At 41.3% G+C, this 21,660-nt stretch overlaps 1 protein-coding gene across 2 annotated transcripts in view; it reads right to left on the reverse strand.

The window, feature by feature from the left end:
• Positions 1–13,975: 13,975 nt before the first annotated feature.
• lrp5 (low density lipoprotein receptor-related protein 5) overlaps positions 13,976–21,660 on the reverse strand; it is a 40,390-nt gene continuing 32,705 nt past the window's right edge. Inside the window, exons 24-29 of one of the 2 annotated variants that reach the window (XM_047595939.1) lie at positions 21,300–21,536; positions 17,933–18,043; positions 17,603–17,842; positions 17,370–17,512; positions 17,182–17,279; positions 13,976–16,565 (exon numbers count right to left, since the gene is read on the reverse strand). In XM_047595939.1, the coding sequence (XP_047451895.1) occupies positions 16,250–16,565; positions 17,182–17,279; positions 17,370–17,512; positions 17,603–17,842; positions 17,933–18,043; positions 21,300–21,536 (1,145 nt within the window). In that variant the 3' untranslated portion in view covers positions 13,976–16,249. Of the gene's footprint in view, positions 16,566–17,181; positions 17,280–17,369; positions 17,513–17,602; positions 17,843–17,932; positions 18,044–18,818; positions 19,972–21,299; positions 21,537–21,660 lie in introns of those variants that run through there. The other variant, XR_007113529.1, reaches the window with a different exon arrangement.

Here is a 21,660-nt window from a genome sequence, read left to right on the forward strand (position 1 = left end):
GGACCTTGAACAAACTCTGGTCCATTATGAACAATGTCCACCTCTCTCTACACAACTCTATAGTCAGACAGAGGAGCTCTTTCAGTGAGAGGCTGCTGTCTCTGTCCTGATCCATGGACAGGTTGAGGAGGTCATTTGTCCCTCCGGCCATATGACTGTTCATCTTTAATGAATTATTTATTTATTTATTTTTTGTTACCATATTTATCGTTGTTATTTACTGTTTACTGTTGTTAAATTGTGTTAATATGTTAGAATATACAATAGTGTTTGTTTATCATTTTGCTTTATATTAATTTTCCACTTTCATGCTTTTTGTATCAATTTCAGTGGAATAAAGCATAGACAGTCACAAGGTTATACTTTGTTTATTTGAAAGGCTGTAAATCTGTAAATGCATATCTTACTGTTGGGTCTTAAATCTGGAGAAGAAGGTATTAAGGTCATTGGGGAGAGATGCTGGTGTGCATCTATAGTCTATATTGCAGCAAACTGACTGACTCGATGAACAAATCAATTGAACGAATCATTTTAATGAAGTGATTCGAGTGATTCGGTACAGTAAAAAGAACGATGGTTCCCATCACTAGCACACACAGCAGCGGTGCAGAATCGGGAAGTGACACAATACACTCACTCACGTGACAAACGTGTGTTCTGTTATTTTATTGAGTGGTTTTCTTTTTGGCCGATAGACAAAATCGGTTTACAAGTGAAACTCCTGAAATAAGTGAAAAAGAAGAAAAGTAGACATAGAGTGTTGAGTTTTTCAAGAAAAGCAGGCCAGTTCCTATTTCTTTATAGAGGTAAATGGGAAACCTGTGTGCTTGGTGTGTATGCGGCAAGTTTCAGCTCTGAAAGAATGTAATATTCATCATGAGAGAGACACATCATAGCAAATAATACAACATACTGCAATGACAACTGAGAAAAGAGAGGGTGAATGAATTGTTAGTGGGTCTGAGCAAACAGCAGTCTGTTTTTACCCGTAGTCAAGAGGTCAGCGATGCAGCAGTAAAGGACTTCAGACAAGCACTTGATAACATTAACCTGATTAGGAACACTGTGGCAGATAGGATTTCAAATGTCTTAAAAAAATTGTTTCGTTTGGTGGAACATCCTATTGCCCCTTCACTGCCAAAATGTTGTGTATGTATAAACTTGCTGTTAATGAAAATAACAGCAAATTATTTTTCAGTTCCAGATACCTGTTACTAAATATTTTGTGTCTTTGAAGCATAAAATTGTTGAGGTTGCACAGAAATTTCATGTTGTTCATAAAATGTTCTATAAGATAGTTTATTAAATGTAAATATTTTCTTTGCAATAAAACATACACCACTATGATCCAGCCTGCTTGAGATCAAATTGGACTGAATTTGGCTCCCAATCTAAAGTGCAATGGTGTCTGCCTATTGAGGTTCTGGCCAGCATGAGCAACAGAGATGCATATCCCCCTTTAAATGTGTCTCAGTGGTTCAATTGTGCAGATTTAAGGAGAATGTGTCAGGTTTAACACATCCAGGTGAACACGCATTTATATTCTATGTTAATCATTTGTTCAAACAAAAGCTATGTTGCAGTATTTGGCATTTGAGAATAGGCACACAGACAATTTCAGTAAATAACAGTGGGTGAAATAGAGGTGAGCTTTTAAAGTCACATGATCACTTTCTCTTCTAACACACAAAGCAATAGGGTAAAACATAAACAAACAAAAAAAATCTCTTACTAAAAATCTGATTTTCTTTTCCAACTTTAATTTTACATGGTACTAAACTGACAGGTCATCTACCGCTTGCTGGAACTTGTACCGGTTTTATTCCTTAAAGTTTCACATAAAGTTTGATGTTTATGTCTGTCTGTAACTCTGTGTTAGATTTCTAATGTTTATGGAGGGATTGTCTATTAGTGTGTCCATCTACAAACAATGTTGCATTGTTGTTTTAGAACAGGTCTCTCTTGAAAATGAGTCTTTGTGGTTCAATGGAATTTACCTGTATAAATAAAGGTTTAATAATAAGATGACGATAACTGAAATATCAAAGGGTTTTCATACCAGCTATGATAAAACCATTTACCTAAACAACAGATGAGAAACAGGCATATGACCACAGGTTCAAGAGTGTGTGTATTTCTCACCCTTGCTTCACCCTGATCGGTCCCACTTGAGTCAGGTTACCCATTGTGTAACCATCCTGCGCCTCAGGAATGAAGCAGAACCTTTTCTCTCTGCTAGATAATATCTGACTCTTCTATCAAGCATTCCAGGAATATTTCTTCATACCTGTTTTGCAGTGGTTGATTGTCCTTGCTTTCTATATTGGACGACCCCCTTCTCTACTATGTCGGATTTATCTGCTTGATGTTGTCTGCCTTTTTATAAACCACACCTGTTTTGTCAAGACCCCTTTGTATTTTTCCCAGTGTGTTTATGCCATATTGTGGAGTCCCTATTCTGTTATCACAGCGTGATCTGACCAGCATTACTGACTGAGCCAACAATGGTCTTGTCCAGACCTGGCTCTAACAGTTGTCCTGAGTAATCTGATCGTGTGGGGCCAGCTTAAAGTGTAGGTGTTAACACACCCAGGATGCAACTGAGATTCAATCACTTGGGCCTCATTCAGATGTCGTCTTGGCTGCTTGTGACTACATTCTTTATGCAGTGGCAACACACAGTACACCATTATAAGGATGGCTACTAAAATGCTGTGCTCATACATGAGCAGAGTCTCTATTTAAAAAAAAAAAAAAAAAAAGACGCTAACTGATTATTCTAAATAATCAGCTGAATAGGAGAAAGCAAGTCATTAAATAATAAACACATCTAACCAGGAAATTAACAAGGAGAGGAAATCATTCAATATGAGTACCTTGTACTGAATTTCCCCATTGGGGATCAATAAAGTCTTATCTTATCTTATTGTTAGTAATTCTGTCAAAATGAACACATTAATAGTGTTGGTAGTTTCGGGAATCTATACGTTAGTTGCAGCATTGTTGCTGCAACTAATGTTATGCTTGCATGGTTGTGCCTTCATATAATACTGGAAGTTTTAGATATGCTATTGGGTGAGTGATAGAAATACAAAAAAAATAAATGCAAAATAACAAATACTTGTGCAGCTAGGGAGTGTGGTGACAATGGTTGTATGAAATGCTTATTTCTCCGTGTGCTTAATAAGTATATAGGTAGGTAGGTCAATATATCTATAATTACTGATAATACCTGAAACCTCACTGCTCCTCGTTCTAAATTGATGACGTATGCAAAACTGTCCTCTCAAAAGCCTATGACATTTTGAGGAAATGTGGATATTTATATACATTGTGAGATTGAAAACCCCATGCCGAAATTCGCTACGCTGATACGTGTGTGACGTAATGAAGCTTCATTTGAGGAGTCACGGGATTTTTCACTCTATGAAGCGAGGCATCGAACCGCCGCGATACTTCTGCTTTGAAAGCTAGACACTGTGTCGGACAAACTTCGAGCTAATGTGAAGCATCTGCATGGGTACAGGAATGCATCTATTCTGGCGTTTACTGAGACTTAGCTTAACCATGTTGATGACAACAAAGCGCTACACATCGATGGATTCGGCCCCACTATCAGGCTCGACAGTGACGTCACCAGTACACAACATGGCGGCGGTGTGTGTTTTTATATCAACCCCCAGTGGTGCTCCACTGTCCAGGTCAGAGAGAAGCTGTGTACTCAAGACACTGAGCTCCTGACTCTGTCTCTTCGTCCATTTTACCTTCCCAGAGAGATCCCTCAACTCCTCTTTGTCCTGGTTTACATACACCCCAAAGCTAACTCCACTTCAGCAACTGACCTCATCAAGAACTCCCTGGACAAATTTCATTTCATTCAAAAATTCATTCTTGGAGATTTTAATCACTGCAATCCTGGAAAATGTCTGAAAGGCTGAACAATACCCGTCTTGGAAAGACACTCGATAGATGCTACGGTTCTGTGACCACACACCTACAGAGCTGTCACCAAGCCAGCTCATCCTCTGGATCCTGGACTTTCTGACCAACCGAACTCAGCAAGTCCATATTAACAATAACCTGTCCAACCTCCTCACCACCTCCACTGGCTCCCCACAAGGCTGCGTTCTTTCTCCACTGCTCTTTATTCTGTACACCGATGAGTGCAGATCAACGCACCCCACCTGTCACCTGATAAAGTTTGCTGACGACACAGTTCTCCTGTCCCTCCTGTCCAGTCTCTCCCTCCACCATGGCCCCACTCTGCAGCAGTTCGTAGAGTTGGTGGTGACCTTCTCCAGCAGTCAAAGGGAACTGGTGGCGGCTGTCACCACTAAGATTATAGTTCTCCTGTTGAGACAATTGAGGAATACAGATACCTGGGGACCATCCTGGACTGTCAACTGAGGTTCTCTTCCAACAAAGGATCCTGAGGAAGTGCCACCAGATGTACCTACTAAGGAAATTGAACTAGTTTTCTGTCAGTAAGAACATCTTGCTGACATTCTACGACACATGTTGTTCCCAACATTATTCTCCGTTTTTTTTATGTTTTCTTGTGCAATACTCAAGTGCAATATCATGTCCACATGTGCAATATTACAATGTCACTTTAACTATAATGTCACTTTTAATTTTATCCACACCTCACTTTATTTGTCATACTTTATCTGCTGTTTTACATTTTTTACATATTGCCCTTCATATTTTCCGCAATTCATCTCACTCTTCTGTTACTGGCAGTAGGCCTGCCATTGTACACAATATGCTGTTTTTACCCACCGTCTTTTGTGATTTTATTCTCTTGCTCTTATTTTATGTACTGCTCCTCGCCTTTCTAATTGCCCTTCGGAGATAAATAAAGTTTTTTCTGATTCTGATTCTTAAGACACAAAGTAACCACGTGCAAAAGTTTTTATCATCCATTTTAATGGCCTGTTTAGACCTTGCCTTAAGATCTGATTTGGGTAACCAGATTATACAGTATAAAAGACAGAGATACAATCTCTGACCACATTTGGAGGTAGTCTGGATCGTATGTGTCCGCATTCCTTTGGTAGTATAAAAATGGCAATGTGTCCTGAGTCACATTAAAGACTGCCGATATTCAGCAAGGGTGCTCCTGCATCAGGGGAGTTTTGCCTCATTCATTCAAAATAAAATACACAAATTCCTCAAAGGTACAAAACATTTACTAACAGGTATCTGGAATTGAAAAATATAGTATTTCACTTTACTTTCACTATAAAATAATTTTATAACAATAAAATACATGAATATATACATGAAAGTTGTGTCCGTGCAGGAGAAATAGGAAGTTCCACCAAAACAAATTCTTTTTCAAAGAGATCTGGAATCCTATCTGCCACAGTGTTAGCAAGTGCCTGTCACTTGTCAGGGCACATGCTTTCTGAAGCCTTTATTATCAAGTTTTCACAAATTCACCCTCACAATATGGCTTTGAAGCTAATGTTATTTTGCTAGTGATAAGGTCACCAGCTTTACTGCTGACCTGTTGACTAGGGGTACAAACCGACAGCTGTTTGTTCAGACATGCTAATAATTCTTTACCCTCTCTCTTCTTGGTTGTCCTTGCCATGTGTTGTGTTTTTCGTCATGATGTGTCTCATAATAAACCAAGCACACAGGTTTCCCATTCACCTCTATTAAAATAAACAGGAACTGGTCAGTTTTCTTGAAAAGCTTGACGCCCTGTGTCCACTTTTCTCCTTTCTGACAAAGATGTTTTGGTAATGACAGTGCCACAGAGGGTAATTTTGACAGCAAAAGAGCGTGTACAAGAAATTTTAATAACATAAGCAAAGTTGGCATTTATGGCACCAGATTACACTGCGTTGCTGCCATCTGCTGTTGTTTCAGTCAGTGTTGGATCAGTGTTGTTTTGTATACGCAATTGTGATTAAACAGTGCGACACCTAGTGAACAAATAAGGATAAATATTTACTTCTGTTGAAAAATTGAAGTTATGAAATTTTAGCATTTAGCAAATTCATCCCATATGTTTGACACACCTGCACTAGGTGATCACCACTTCAACACTGAGTCCTTGTTGCAGTCCAGATATTTTAACTAGTATTGATGGTTTCCTGAATGCAGGATCCAAAAATGTTAGAGAAAGGCAACTGGACTTTAAGAGTATCTAGAGGATTTTGCCACTCATCCAACTAGCTTCTTCACTTCTAAAGACCAACTGTGGGGTCGAGGTTTAAATGGGAACATCTGTATCTATAGCCCATCAGAAACATGCTTGACTTGGGGTAATGTTTTTCCCTGTTCCCGTTCTCCAGTGAATGGTTTGGGGTTAAACACGTGCAGCAAAGTAAATCACAACAAACATGGTGACTGTCCGCTACCCATTTCTGGCTTTGAAATCCCACTTCAGAAAGTCAATGGGTGATGTCACAATGGGCTTGCCCATTGTATATACAGCCAACATGTACACCATTTTTGATGACTTGCTGCAGATTTTTGACCAGCTATGTTGGGTGGTAGCGCAGGCTTTATAAGTTTTTAAAAGATTTCCATTTCAATTTTGACATATACTTATATATTGATAAGTCTGGAAAAAAAGGTTAGTTAGTTTTTGTTATTTTTTTTTTAAATGCAGGCGTTTCCATTAACATTTTTTCTTTTATTGCGATATTTAGGTTTTACACCAGGTTTCTACCAGAAATGTGTAAAATAACTCATTATACTCAAACTCTTCACCTTGTCAATAAGGACAGCAAGACCTTAACTTTCCACCTGCCTGTCTCTGGTTCAACATAAACCTTCATTTTGGTGGTCTACTACTGGAAAAGCAGTTGGTGTAGTGAGGGTTGGATTCAGGCCAGGTGATTGGCTGGGCCATTCTAGCAGCTTTATGTTCTTTCTCTGAAGCCAGTTGAGAGTTTCCTTGGCTCTGTGTTTGGGATCATTTTCTTGCTGAAATGTCCACCCTTGTTTCATCTTCATCATTCTGGTAGATGGCAGCAGATTTCTCAAGAATGTCTTGGTACATTTTTCCATTCATCCTCCCTTTAATTATAGGAAGTTTACCAGTACCATATTCAGAAAAACAGCCCCACACCATGATGCTCCCGCATCCAAACTTCACTGTCGGTATGGTGATGTGCAGTGCATTTTGTCCTCCAAACATGGTGTGTTATAGCATCCAAAGGGTTCAATTATGCTCTCATCTGACCAGACTATGTTCTCCCAGTATTTTACAGGCTTGTCCAAATGTTGTGCAGCAAACTTAAAACAAGCTTCAACATGCTTTATCTTCAGAAATGGAGTCTTGTGTGGTGAGCGAGGTCATGGCTGTTGAGCGCATTGCTTATTGTTTTCTTTGAAACAATTGTATCTGCTAATTCCAGGTCTTTCTGAATGTCTCCACTTCTGGTCTTTGGATCTTGGACAACTCTTCTGATAATTCTTTTCACTCCTCTGAAAGAAATCTTGTGAGGAGCACCTGGTTGTAGCTGGTTTATGGACGAATGATGTTCTCCACCAGCGGATTATAGCCCCAACAGTGCTCACTGGAAGGTTCAGAAGATTAGAAATGCAATGCCATCAGAATGATTTGCAACAATAAGGTTGTGAAGGTGTTGAGAGCGTTCTTTGCTTTTACCCATCATGAGATGTTCCTTGTGTGACACCTTGGTAATGACACACCTTTTTATAGGCCATCAGTTTCGACTGAACTAGCTGATATTCATTTGCACTGGCAAGAGGCAGGATGGCTTTCTGATCACTGATAGATGTCAGCTGGAGTCTTGGCTTTCCGTGCCTTTTTCCACCTCCCTTTTCCCTCTCTTATTTTACAATATTACATATAACTTAATTTCTGAACTTAATTGCTTTGGTTTCTTCCTATGTATGAATTACTTGGGGTGTTACCAACACCTGGTGGAAATTCCATGTCAATAGCACCTTTAGAAATATGTTTATTATGAAAAATTGCCGTACTTACTTGTTGTACATTCATTCTTTCAAAACTGTCTCTTGGATTTTCTTGCTGGATATCGTATTTTCAAAGCACCAGTTACAACCATCATTGTCTTCACTGCAGACTCATAACAGTTTTAACTTGACACCACAGCAACTTCAAAAGTCACTGGAACAAGTGAGCTATTGTTGCTCTTGCATGTCTTTCCAAGTGATAAATGTTGCTTATCTTCTTTCAAAAGCATCAGCCACAACCGTCACCACTTCCATCCAGTTAATTATTTTGCTAACTCTATCAGCCGACCATTCCCTAATCCCCTTACATACGAAAATGGTACAGCCTGGTCCTGCTTGAAATTTACAGTAGTCAGAGGCATCGGAAGCATCAGACATGTTAGAGTTTTATACCAACTGCAGAACTTGTACTTTAGCAGCAAACTAGGAAACTGACAAAAGAAGGAAGTAAGGGACACAGAATAATTCAGCAGTGGATTTGAGGTCTTGTATACAGTCCTGGAGAAAAAATACTAACATACAGAAACTCATTACACACTGTATAGATATGAGGTGCAAAGCAAGTTGCCATCTACCTCTGCGTAGGTCTGTTTTTGTGGTGACTTGGCAGGTGCAGCACTTTGAAGGGGGAAGGAACACTAATCAAGGAGGGGTAACACAAAGAAATTCACTGGAGAGGAAGATAAAACAGAGGTGACTTGGGAGGCACTGTAGACAAAAGGAGAAAAATGACCCACATCATCTAAGCAGCTGGTGTAATTATAGAGCAGCAAGCACAGAGAAAATAAAGGGAAAGAAAAAAGTTGTACAAGTTGTGGCACTAGTCTCCTGCCTCTGTTCAGCCCTCAGCACCTGTCTGCCAGCTGGACAACCTTTACTGTAAAGTTTCACACCTTACCTGGTTTGCATCTTGTCCTTATTTATTTATTTTAATTTTAACATTAACATGGCTGTTATTTTAAGCTTGTACTTGGTCCCTGTGTTTTCACTAAATAATTATTATTTATTTTTTGGTTAAATGTCTCAAATTAAATATTTTTAAATACTTTCTATAGCTCTTTTATACCCGTTGGTATTGGTGCTCAAAGTGTTTTACAGTCACGGACACATCTACCTATTTGTTTACACAAGCACACTCACATTCAGTGTCTTGTTCCACTCATATGTGTCTTTTCAGGAGCCAAATAGTACCTTTTGACACCAGATTTATTCATCACTTCATCACTTTCTTGCATGCACTTTTTCTGGAGTTAAGTCATGTTAAGAGTAATTTAAATTAAAATGAATGTGACTACAGTGGCACTGCAAGAGAGAGAAGCATTGATCATACAACAATTTGTTAGGGTTAGCTGGCTCATCAACAATGCTCTGCAATACTGAGGACATGTCCTCTACTCTCTCTTCTCTGACACCAAGTTCCTGTCCTCTAATCTCTTATAATTTCTTTTCTATTACTAACCATTGTGTCTCACTCTTCCTTCAACCGTGTTTCTATGACAGCAGTTTATCTTGTTTCTCCGGTGCTTTGGTTCAGGGGATGGGGTTTCGCTTGGTGGACGTTTGGCGGTGGATGGGGGGTGGGCCGTTCTGGCCTGCACCGGCTTGTGCTCGCTTGGTGGGTCTGGGGTGATTGCCGTCACTCACCATGTGGGTGTGCCACGCCCCATGGCTGGTGGCACGCCAGCCAGGCTGGTGGTTCTCTAGTCTTGGTACCCATGCGCCCCACACTGGGGTGGTGGTTCTCTGGGGCTGGGGCTTCTGACCTTACTCTAGGCCCTGGTAATGGTCTCAGTCATATTTAGGGAATGCCCACATGCATGTGTGATGTCACCTACCAGCCCGTACTGAATCACATCATTATGAGTTGATGAGTCCTGTCTAGCAAGGGCTAGATTGATTTTTCACTCTATCACTATGTGCCCACTATGTGTCACTACACTCAATAAAGATCAACAGGATAGTTCCCACGAAGGGGGATGTGTGCATGTGTGGTCACACACATGCGCTGAAGTAACAAAATATTCAGCAGCAAGAATATGACTGCATCAGTCTCATATAATGTTGTCACCCTGTGGTGTTTAACTGTAAGCAAATGCAGACAAAAAAAAAGTATTACAACAGGGGTTGTAATATTAATAATTGCCATTATTACTGTTACTGTTGATCAGTGGTGGTTCTAGATCACAATTACCAGGGGCGCGAGGTGGGGCCAGTGTTTTTTCAGAGGGGCACATAAGAGGACAAAACAGGGCAATATTTAAGCATTCAATTTTTTTAGTTAAGTTAGTTAAAACCAAACAAAATACTTTAAGTATCAATCCAATAAGACAAACATTCTTTGTCTCAATAAACATAAAATAAAATGTGGTCAATAAACCTTGAAACCATTTTTGTCTTGTTTGTAAAATAAGATATCTGTTTTTGCATGAAATAAAAGCTTTATCTGCACAATGACACTTTTTTAATCTAAGCATTTAGCTACACACAGAGTTCTTTTTCACAGCATTAGACTTGTACAGTCACATTATCTTTATCTAAATCACACTCATCATCTCACTCTTTACATGTATATTGAGGAGGAAAAATAGACATAAAAAATAAAAAAGGACATAATGTCCTTGTTCCTCTGGTGGGGGGATGTACTCTGGCAGTGGTATGTCGTGGCGGTGTGCCACGTTATGCAGGACGCCATGGGGCATTACAATGTGGCACACCTTCTCCGGTCGTAGAGCAGCACTCCCCCGACCTGTCCAAGTAGCGCCAGCGTCCCTTCAGCGTGCCGACTGCTCTCTCCACCACTGCCCGAGTTCGGGACTGGAGGTCATTGTACCTCCTCTCTTGGTCGGTGCCGGGGTGGGTTAGAGGGGTCGACAGCCACCTTCTCAGGGGGTAGCTACGGTCCCCTGGGGTCAAATGAAGGCAGAAAACGTGCGAAATAGATTTAGTTTTCTTTGTTCATACCATTTGAATAAAGCACACTAACCTTTTTTTTCTAATTATAGGTGCTTCAGTGGGAAACGAACACTTAGGACAAAACAGCTTTATCAATGGATAAATTATTTTCTCACCGAGAAGCCACCCATCGCGCCAACTGTATCAGCCTCCAGCCTGTTCCCAACCATGCTGTTGGTCAGAATGGGCGAGTGATGCATTGAACCAGGCCACCTTGCCACGATGCTAGTGAGCTACATTTGCGCATCACATATTATTTAAACATTTATGGGATGAAAATGTTTCCTGTTGACAAAAACAAATTCATCTTGTTAAGGAGCTTTGATAGCATGTGTGTGCAGTCAATAGCTCCGATTACATTAGGGAAACCGGCTCTTGGTGCAAACTGCGCTTTAAAGTTGACCTGTTCAACAGCAGTGTATGGGAATTTGATGTGCCTGGATGACATTCTGATGATCCCGTCCCACACAGCTGGCATGCCTCGCTTCAGGGTTGACCGCAACACTCCTGACCGGTCGGCCAGTTCACGCTGGAAAGCCCCTGTCGCCAGGAAGCCCAGAGTGGTCAGCACCTGTGTGGGCACGGACAACCCCTGGCTCCGCGCTGTGTTGCGCTCTAGGGCTGTTTGCAGCTCTGCCCACAGCTCGAGTAAACCTGGCCTCAGTAAACGAAAACAACTCATGAGCCACTTGTCACCACTGTCATTATCTAAACACTCTCTCATGCCTAATGTTACCATTTGCGAGGTCTGTGGAAACCAGCGTAAGCCAGACATGATGTTGGCGGAGGTCACCGCCCATTTCCACGGTCAATTTACTTTTGATACATCTGAACGTTGACGTTGATACATGAGGCCCCTGGATACTGTGCTCCTGCCGCCAACATCTACTAGCCTTGAGTGGGGCAAGGGGCATTATCTTGTTGAAACATTCAGTTTGACCTCGATTGAACAGTAAACATGCAGCAGGGAACACCAGCACCACTCATGCATCCCCAAACCATGATACTGTCTCTACCAATTTTGACAGTAGGTTCTGTGCATGCTGGAGATAATGCTTCATTTGGCCTTGTGCATGCTGTCACATTAGTAGGCAGATAAAGCTGGAAACTGGAATCATCTGACCACAGAGTCTTCTTCCACTTCCTGACTGTCCAGACTGTCTGCTTGGGCCCAATGACACTGGGCTAACCTCTTTCTCTCATTGATCAGGGGCTTCTTGACAGCCTTGTAGGACCTTCAGTGATGATCTAAAAGTCGACCATGTACAATGTGGGTGGAACACTGGATACCGGTTTGGTTTGACCTCTGCTGTTAGAGCATCTGTGATGTCATTCAGAGGTTTTCCCTGCACATGAAGATCAGGATGCGGTCATTTCTTGCTGAAGAAAGACTTGGACACGCACATCTTTGTTTGTCTTCCAAGCTGTTGGTTTGTCTGTATTTCTGCAGAGTGTATCCAACTGCTGAAGGACTGCATCTGCACTTCCTGGTGATCTGGTGGCAGTTGTACCATTCCTGGCAGAGAATCTGTATCTTCAGCCATGTTTCCTGCATTAGGTTCCATGTTTTAGCCATTTTTATCTCTGAAGAACTTTCAGATGCACTGGCTTTATATAGAAACTAAGCACGACAGAAAAATGTGTATTTTAATAAAAAGCACGGCCTTCATTAGTGGATCACTCATACCAAAATGACCCAATACTCAAAATTGATTGGTTCCACAAAAAAACGTAAAAAAAAATTAAGCAGGCCTAACAGTGATTCTTAATGAAATATTTCCCAAAGCATGAGGTGTCCGAAAACTCTAACACTGCATAAGTATACACTCACTTGCCACTTAATTAGGTACACCTGTTCAATTGCTTGTAAACACAAACAGCTAATCAGCAATTCACATGGTTACAATTCAATGCATTTAGACATGAAGACGTTTAGGATTTATTTATTTATTTGGATCCCCATTAGTTGATGTGTACACATCAACTATTCTTCCTGAGGTCCGCTCAGTATAGAACAATACGTGAATAAACATTCACAATCAAAGCATAATAGGTAGATTTGCACCATAAGTAAAAAGAAGTAACAGCGTAAAAAGAAACTCACGCAAACAACCAAATAATCTGAACACCTAATCAGAATATAAAACACACATACCGTATCTAAGAAATAACAAATTTAAGAAAACCAACAAAAAAAAAGAAAAGAAAAAGAGAAAAAAGGAACACACACGCAAAAAATAAATGATTCCATACTTGTGTAAGCAGCTTCCCTAAATTAGTTTTTTATGTTCCCAACCACACCATTGCACAGTAATCTAATTGTGACAGTACCAGTGTCTGCAAGACTAAGAGTGAGACTCGTATCAACAGTTCAGGCTGGTGGTGGTGGTTTAATGGTGTGGGGGATATTTTATTGGCACACTTTGGGGCCCTTAGTACAAACTGAGCATGGTTTAAATGCCACAGCCTACCTGAGTATTGTTGACGACCATGTCCATCCCTTCATGACCACAGTGTACCATCTTCTGACGGCTACTTCCAGCAGGATAACACACCATGTCACTAAGCTCATATCATCTCAAACTGATTTCTTGAACATGATGATGAGTTCACTGTACTATAAACATTGTTGAGGAACAATGGTCGAGTGTTTTTTCTTTCCCCCGTCAATGTCTTGATTCCTCCATGCGCAAACTGGGGCCTGTTTGTCAAAAAGTCCAATATCCAGTTTTGCAGGGGGGTGTTCAGTCAGAATCATGACACAACATACAGTCCTGTGTGTACATGTAATCTACTTACAGTCCTACTGTTTCGACCACTAACCCAAGCTGTTATTACAGGAGAAATTCTCGATAGTTTGATTTGATTGAACTGAACTGATTGTGGTTGTATGATTACTGGTAGTTTGGTAGTTGATGTAACATTCCCTACAGAGCTTGGTTTGTTAATGTAATAATTTAAACTAGTTACTGGAGGTATCAACATTAATTGGGATTTATGTATAATGAGTGAACAAATGAATGGCATGATCAAGTCAAAGCAAATAGGAGCAACAACATTCCTTAAAATAAAACCTTTATTATACAATATAAAAGGCTTCTGATACAAAATATATCACAAGTGTAAATTCCACAAAGCATTCTTAGCTGATACAACAAATTCAGGGTTTTACTGACCCAGTGGTGTGAGGCAAGGCCTTATGCATATGTTGTGCCACTGTCAGAGAGTACCACTGTCACACTGTAATAGATGCTACTTAAGTTACATAAGCGCAAAATCTATCTTGGGCCAGTCACCTGGCATCAAGTGTAATGTCACCTGACAGTAGATGAAGCAACAGCACTTAAAGCAAGTTCGTAGTGTTACCCACCTCCAACAATGCTGGTATACTTATCTACTGGAAACTAGACTCTTCACTAACTCATCTAAACACAGATGAACCTCTTCTAAGCAAAATCGACAAAACTAGCTTCCCTTGAAAAGAAACACTCAATAACATTTAACTTGTTGCTTGCTAACAGATGTCACAAATATCCATTTCTCACCTCTCATCTGTATCTTACCTGTATCTAGACAGCAACAGTTAGAGGCTAAAAATCAGTAGGTTTCATCCTCTGTGTACCACTGACAGAAATCTTTACAGTCTTTGTTTAGATATTTGACAAAATGCAGCACAGTTGCATTTTAGGGCAATACAATATTAATAGTGTGAGACAGGGCTTTGGCATTGGTTTTGCAGTGTTTCTGCAGGATGGCATGTGTATGGAAACATTCCAAAGCTACATCACTCACAGCACTCTTGTTAGTTTCACTGGACTGGAGCCAACTAACTGCACAACCAAAAATCAGAAAACCCTGTTTTTTTCCTTTCTCCAAACTGACTGATAGTATGTTGTGTAGACTGCAAACAGAAGTAGTGTTTTTAGTGAGATTTCTTTGAGTTGGGGAATATTCACCTGAAACATTTTAGACCTTCAATTTATGCTGAAACAGCTCTGGATAAATTGTTTGTGCTGGAACTCTTTTTCAATGTCCAAAAAGTTTCCTTCAAACCAAACACTGCAACTGACAGGCCCATACACAATGATCATCACATAAACAAAAATACAAATAACAAAAACTGTTATAAGAATAATTTGTTATTAACTATAAAATAGCTTCATAATCTATTGTCAGTATGAAAGTGGTAATTTTCTGTATAATCATAGTAACTAATATAGTATGTACACGTAGCAGCAAACATACATTTGGTAAACAGGATTGTAAAAGTAAAGACGTGAAGGAGGATGTTAAAATTCACAATGAAAAGTATTCACTTCTCACAACACAACCGTTCACTTCATCACACATATGCACAATTGTTAAAATTGTTTTTAATCATTGGTATGTTGTTATCAAGAGTAGATTTTGTGGAATTAAAAGGGAACTGTTGGCAGACTTGTCTTTGTCTCTTCATCGAGTTGAGGTAGCTCCACCTCTTCAAAAGGTGTTCAGATACAATTTGAAACTTGGAGAGGGACATAATTTCAACATTGTGATCAGATTTCATATGTAGTATTTTCCATCCCTTAACTCATTCATAACTGTACACATTCACTCAGATTTGTCTAATTTCTTACATCAAGCAAACATTCACATATGCCTATGTACATAGCTATCCAACCATATTATAGTCTCATACACCAGTCCCTTCACTCATCCCACTGTCATTTGATTTATGTGAAGCTGTGGATCAGCCAGCATGAACAAAATATGAAAAATAATTCTAATGATTTATAATTGTTCATATTATTTTAACCCTATATACAATCCTGCTGCTGTCAGTCAAAAAGACCCCTGTAAGGAAGGAAGAGACGAATGCTGTGAAGCTGGGTCTTGCTACACTGGATTTGTGGTTTTCAATGCCAGTGTCCATTAATAACTCGCCACTGTGTTCGGGGAATATGCTGGAGAGTTTAGGATTCAGCATGAGGATTTAATACTTGTACAGACAAATGGAAAAATTCAATTTTTAAATCAAGAAGTGGCCCAGCAAAGGATTTTTTCAGTACCTAGAATAAAAAACTAAAGAGAGAGTGGCTGGTTATATTTATTCATCATCTTCTTTTTGTGCTCTAAGGCAAGGCAGGGAAGGCTACAAACCTTCAACACGCCACGAGTCAATGTTCAAGTAGAACACTTGGATTACAGAAGCAGAACTGATTACATACTGTGTGGATGCTGGCACCTACAGTAAGTCCTTTCCTTGTTAATGTGAACCAGAAATAGGGAGTTCTTGTAGAAAGTTGACTTCATATCTTTCTTCCTCGTGGTGCTCTAAGGTAGTTGGGGGTCATGAGGAATCGGTGCAAGGTGATGGAGGTGGGGGGCACAGATGGAAGTAGGAGCGCTCAGTGGAAGGGGAAGGGGGGCAGCTCTCCTCAGCTGACATGTACTGGGAGCGAGGAGTGGGGGGTGGAGGATATGGATCAGAGTCTGAGTTTAGATCCATGTAGTACTTGTTGTGCTTGCCATGGCCCGAGGCCTTCCAGCGACCCGCTGACACCGCCAGCCCAGCTGGCAGGTGATGAGGGGTGCAGTCGCTGTCGCAGACGTCGGTGCTGCAGGGTGTGGTAGGTGGGGCGGCGCCATGAACTGAGTGGTACGGTCTGGTTGGGAGGAGACACAAATTTAGTTTTTTGTTTAATCTTTTTCTCATTATCATTAACTGAGATATCCAAGACCTGGATGACTGAGAACCTTCACTGACACATGAACTAAAATAATGTGAAATCTAAAATGGTGAGAGTGAGGGAAAAAACAATAAAATCTAGGTAATAAAATAACTGTAACATGTCTCCAATCAACATTTGAAATTGTGAAAATATTCTTTTGAAACAGAATAGGTAAAAAAAAAAAAAAAGTGAATACTAAGCACTCATCTAAGTAAACAGAATGTGCCAAATGGATTTAAATACATGTCATCAATGATGAAATGGGCATGACAAATGTAAACATACAAAAGAAAAAAACAGAAGCCCTGTGGTAAAAGTGCTGCCTGCTTGCCACACTATAATCTGTGATTACACTATATTGCTGGGCTTGGCTGACTTCAACAATGGTAGAAACAGGGAAAGGTCGTAAAAGACAGATAGCGAAAGAGAGCAAAAATAGTAAGTACAAATAGTGAAATATAGACATTGACAGATAAGGACTGTCAGGTCAGACTATGAGATGGATATGATCAATGTGTGACAGGCACTGATAAGACTGTGAGTGTGTGACCTGTATGATCTGGTAGTGGACGGACTGTTGGAAGAATAGAATATCTCTGTGTTGTAGAGAGAGCGATCAGTGGCTGGAGACGGAGGAGGGTTCAGGATCTACAAAGAGAAAAAAATCTGTGTGTTATCTGACTGAAAATAAACAACAAACACCGTGCATTTCTGGAAAGAAGAACAGTCAATGTGTACCTGAGGGTAGAAGGCTCCCTTGGTAGATGTTGAACTACTAGATGAAGCTCCAGTCACATGGTTTCTGTCGTAGAGAGGTGCTCCACTACTGCTGCTACCCATCAGACTAACAGAACTCATCATGGACTTGCCACAAGAAATACCTGCACACAGTCATTCACATTTTACGAATACATATATATGTTGCATTCATACAAAATAGAGCAACACTGCTGCTGTGCATCTAGGCTTACCTTGGAAGGTGCCATGCTGAGAGCTGCCAGGGGTGATGAAGTTAAGGGGCACATGAGGTGTCCCACTGATGTACTCATGAGGAAAATTCCCATTGGGCCCCTTATAACGTCGACAAACCACACGCTGGCAGACAAAGTAAGCACCCCCAATGACAAAGACAAGCAGAATGATTGCAATGACTGGCCCAACGGTGTTGGGGCCCGTGTTAGGGATGCCACTGGAGGGAGGAGACACATACTCTGCACATGGAACAGAAAATGAAAAGTATGATAAAGAGCCAGTAATGAGCTCAGGAAAAACGATGAATATTGAATATTTAACATTTTTACCACAGGCAAGCTCATCTGATCCATCGGGACAGTCAGAGTAATTGTCACACTGTTGTTTCTTAGCAATACACTGGTTGTCACTACAGCGGAACTGGTTGGGAGGGCATATGGCTGGACGGGAGGAGGAAAAACAGATTGAGATTCTGGACAGTTTCTTTGTAATAATGAGGTCTTTTGTGGTAATATGTTTCAAAACCAAAGATCACCATCTTCAGTAACTTAGTTCTCAGTTCCAGGCAGCACTCCTACTTCTCCAACAGGTGTAAAAGAAATTCTGTATTCAGGATTCCTACACATTTAAAATTTCAAAATTCCATACTTTTTCCAGAACCTAATTTCCAGACTTTTTCCAAAAAATTTATGACATTTGGAATGAAATTGTTTGTTTTCATTATTCTGAATATATATGCAGGTATGTCACCAAATAATTTCTTGAAGATTACAGCTAGGTAAGATTGTAGCTCATACAAATTAGTTAAAGATAAATTCAGTGCACAATTGCACATCAACAGCTGAACTACCTGATGTTACAATTTTTAGAGTTGACGTTACTCGTATTCTTAAACATTAAATAAATATTCAAATCCGTTTTAACAAGTAAGTAAATTAAGTCAAATACAAATGCATGGTCTTCGCCCATGGGGCCCGGCCGGGTCCAGCCCGAACTGGTTACATGAGCTCGCTTCCCTGTGGGCCCACCACCCGCAGGAGAAGCAGGAAGGGTCCAGCGCTTAGTGGATCGGGCAGCGGACTACCTTGCCTTGGTGGTCTGATCCTTGCTTATGGAAGCTGACTCTTTGAACATGGAACCTCACCTCTCTGGCTCCAAGAAGCCGAAGCTTGTGGAAGAGGTTGAGTGCTATCGACTAGATACAATTGGTCTCACCTCGACACACCTCTGGAACCCAAGTCTTTGAGAGGGGGTTGGATCCTCTTCTTTAATGGAGTTGCTTCAGGTGAGAGGCTGGGGCGGGCTTTTTGCTTGCCCCAAGGCTCTCTGCCTGTGTGTTGAGGGTTCTCTTGGGTGGACGAAAGGGTTGCTTCCCTGCACCTTCGGGTCGGGGAACGAGTCCCGACTGTTGTCTGTGCTTATGTGCCAAACAGCAGTTCAGAGTACCCACCCTTTTTGTAGGCCCTAGGACAGGCGCTGGATTGCGCCCCAACTGGGGACTCTATTGTCCTTCTGTTTGTTGTCCATAACTAACACCATGTTTGAACATAAGGTTGTTCATTGGTGCTCTTGGCACCATGATGGGGTAGGTTGTAGGTTGATGATCAACCTTATAGTCATATCATATGACCTGCCACCGTATGTTCTGAACACTTGGGTGAAGAGAGGAGCAGAGCTGTCAACTGATCACTACCTGGAGGTGAGTTGGATCAGATGACAGGGGAAGATGTTGCGCAGTCCTGGTAGGCTCAAATGAATAGTGAGAGTCTGCTGGGAACGTCTGGTGGAAGAACATGTCAAGATGGTCTTCAACTCCCACCTTGGACAGAGCTGGAGTCTGAATGGGCCATGTTCCGCTCTGCCATTGTCGAGGCGGCTGTTGTGAGTTGTTGCCGCAATGTCGTTGGTGCTGGTCGTGGTGGTAACCTACAAATCTGCTTGTGGACACCAGAGGGGTGGGGAGCTGTCAGGCTGAAGAAGGAGGCCTACAGGGCATGGTTGATCTGCGAGTCTCCAGAAGCAGCTGATCGGATGACGGTTCAGGCATGGGAGGAGTTTGGTGAGGCTATGGAGGAAGACTATCGACTGGCTCCAAAGAAGTTCTGGTAAACCATCCAGTGCCTCAGGCAGCAACTTGCCCACACTGTTTTTACTGGGGATGGGGAGCTGCTGACGTCACCTGGGGCTGGAGCTTCTCAATTCAATCATCATGTATTCCTTTGCGGAACTCATATGAACTCAACTCAATGCCTCTGCATTGTGTGGACATCAGGGGCAGCGCCTCTGGAATGGCAGACCGGGGTGGTGATCCCCATCTTTAAGAAAGGGAACAGAGGGTGTCCTCCCTGGGAAAGTCTACGCCAGGTTGCTGGAAAAGAGGGTCCGATCAACAGTTGAATCTCAGATTGAGGAGGAACAATGCAGTTTTCGTCCGGGGGCGTGGACCATGGACTAGCTCTTCACTCTTGCTAGGGTACTAGAGGGGAAATAGCAGTTTGCCCAACCAGTCCAGTGTCCCCAGAGGCATCCTTTGGGGGGTGCTCCTGGGGTATGGGTTGGATGGCCCCTTGCTATCGGCTGCCCTTTGTCACCAGTTCTGTTGATAACTTTTATGGACAGAATTTCTAGCCAGTCTGTTATGGTGAAGAGGGAGCTAAGCCGAAAGGTGAAGCTCTCAATTTACTGGTCAATCTACATTCCAACCCTCACCTATGGTCATGAACTTTGGATAATGATTGAAAGAACAAAATCACAGATACAAGCGGGTGAAATGAGTTTCCGCTGAAGAGTGGGCAGGCTCAGCCTTACAGATTTGTTTAGGAGTGCAAACACTCGGGCAGTCTGGACCTCTGTACTGAAGTTGCTGCCCCCGTGACCCAGACCAGGATAAGCGGTACATGACGAGACGAGAAAAAAATAAATTAATAAATCATAGATTAAACAAATTGTAACGTGAGTGAGCCAGTCCTCTAAGAATTTACATAGTGTTTGAGCCTTGTGAACGAGTGATTCTATGTGGTCATCACCTGTGTTTCGAAGCAGCAGTGAAACTGGATGACACCTGGGTGGCCCTTAAAATGAGTACGAGGAGGATAAGAGCAGAGGACTGGGTATTCAACTTGTCAATCTGCTCAGAAGTTTTTTGGACGTGTAACCTACTGTGTGCTCTCACACAAATATTTTAGCTGTGTTGCCATCTTAAAAAACAGATAGATCCATGTATCTTTTTTTAGATATTCATAGTTTTATGAAAATTGAACAGTGATAACAGTCTTGGAAACATAAATATTTTTCCATACACTAGTTTTCATTTTCCATAATTTTCTAGACGTGGAAATTTATAAAATCAAATTCCATAGTTTTCCCATACTTGCATAAGTACCCTGTAAATTTCAGTTTAAAAAGTATTCAGGTGTCTGATGTTGTGGGCCTGTCCTGTGATCTCCTCGCCCCTCTGGTCCTCTCCTCTCTCCTTATGGTTTTCTACTCTGGAATGTCCCCATGTAGCACATCCCTTTTTTTGTGTGATATGCTTAAGTTTTGTACAATCATAATTTAATGAGCATGTTTTCCACTACATAGATCTCTATAAATCGGTTGTGGACATGCTAAAACTATGGTGCTCAGTCTGCATACCTCAGTGTAGCTGCTAACAGCCGCACTTCAACTAAACTACTATTTATTATGTAAACCTACTTTCACATTCCTGCTCATCAGAGTGATCAGCACAGTCAAGTTCACCATTGCAGCGCTTCTGAGCATCAATGCAGCCTCCTTTGTCACACTGGAACTGGGAGCTGGAGCAGATGGGACAATTGTCCTCATCACTGCTGTCATCACATTCGGGGAAGCCATCACAACGCCAAGCCATGGGAATGCAGTCAATCTCCCCTGTGGAGCAGGTGAACTGCTCTGTGGAACAGGTAGGAGGCTCTGATAGAGAAGAAATATGTTGTTCAGTTAAAAAAAGTTGTCCTTGTTTAACATCTTTGACCATTGACTGGTTATTGTACCAGCTGGGAAATTGAAAGGACTTTTTAATTCCGGCAGTCTTTGT

The sequence above is a fragment of the Mugil cephalus genome, chromosome 10 (assembly GCF_022458985.1).
Source record: "Mugil cephalus isolate CIBA_MC_2020 chromosome 10, CIBA_Mcephalus_1.1, whole genome shotgun sequence".
Lineage (NCBI taxonomy): Eukaryota > Metazoa > Chordata > Actinopteri > Mugiliformes > Mugilidae > Mugil > Mugil cephalus.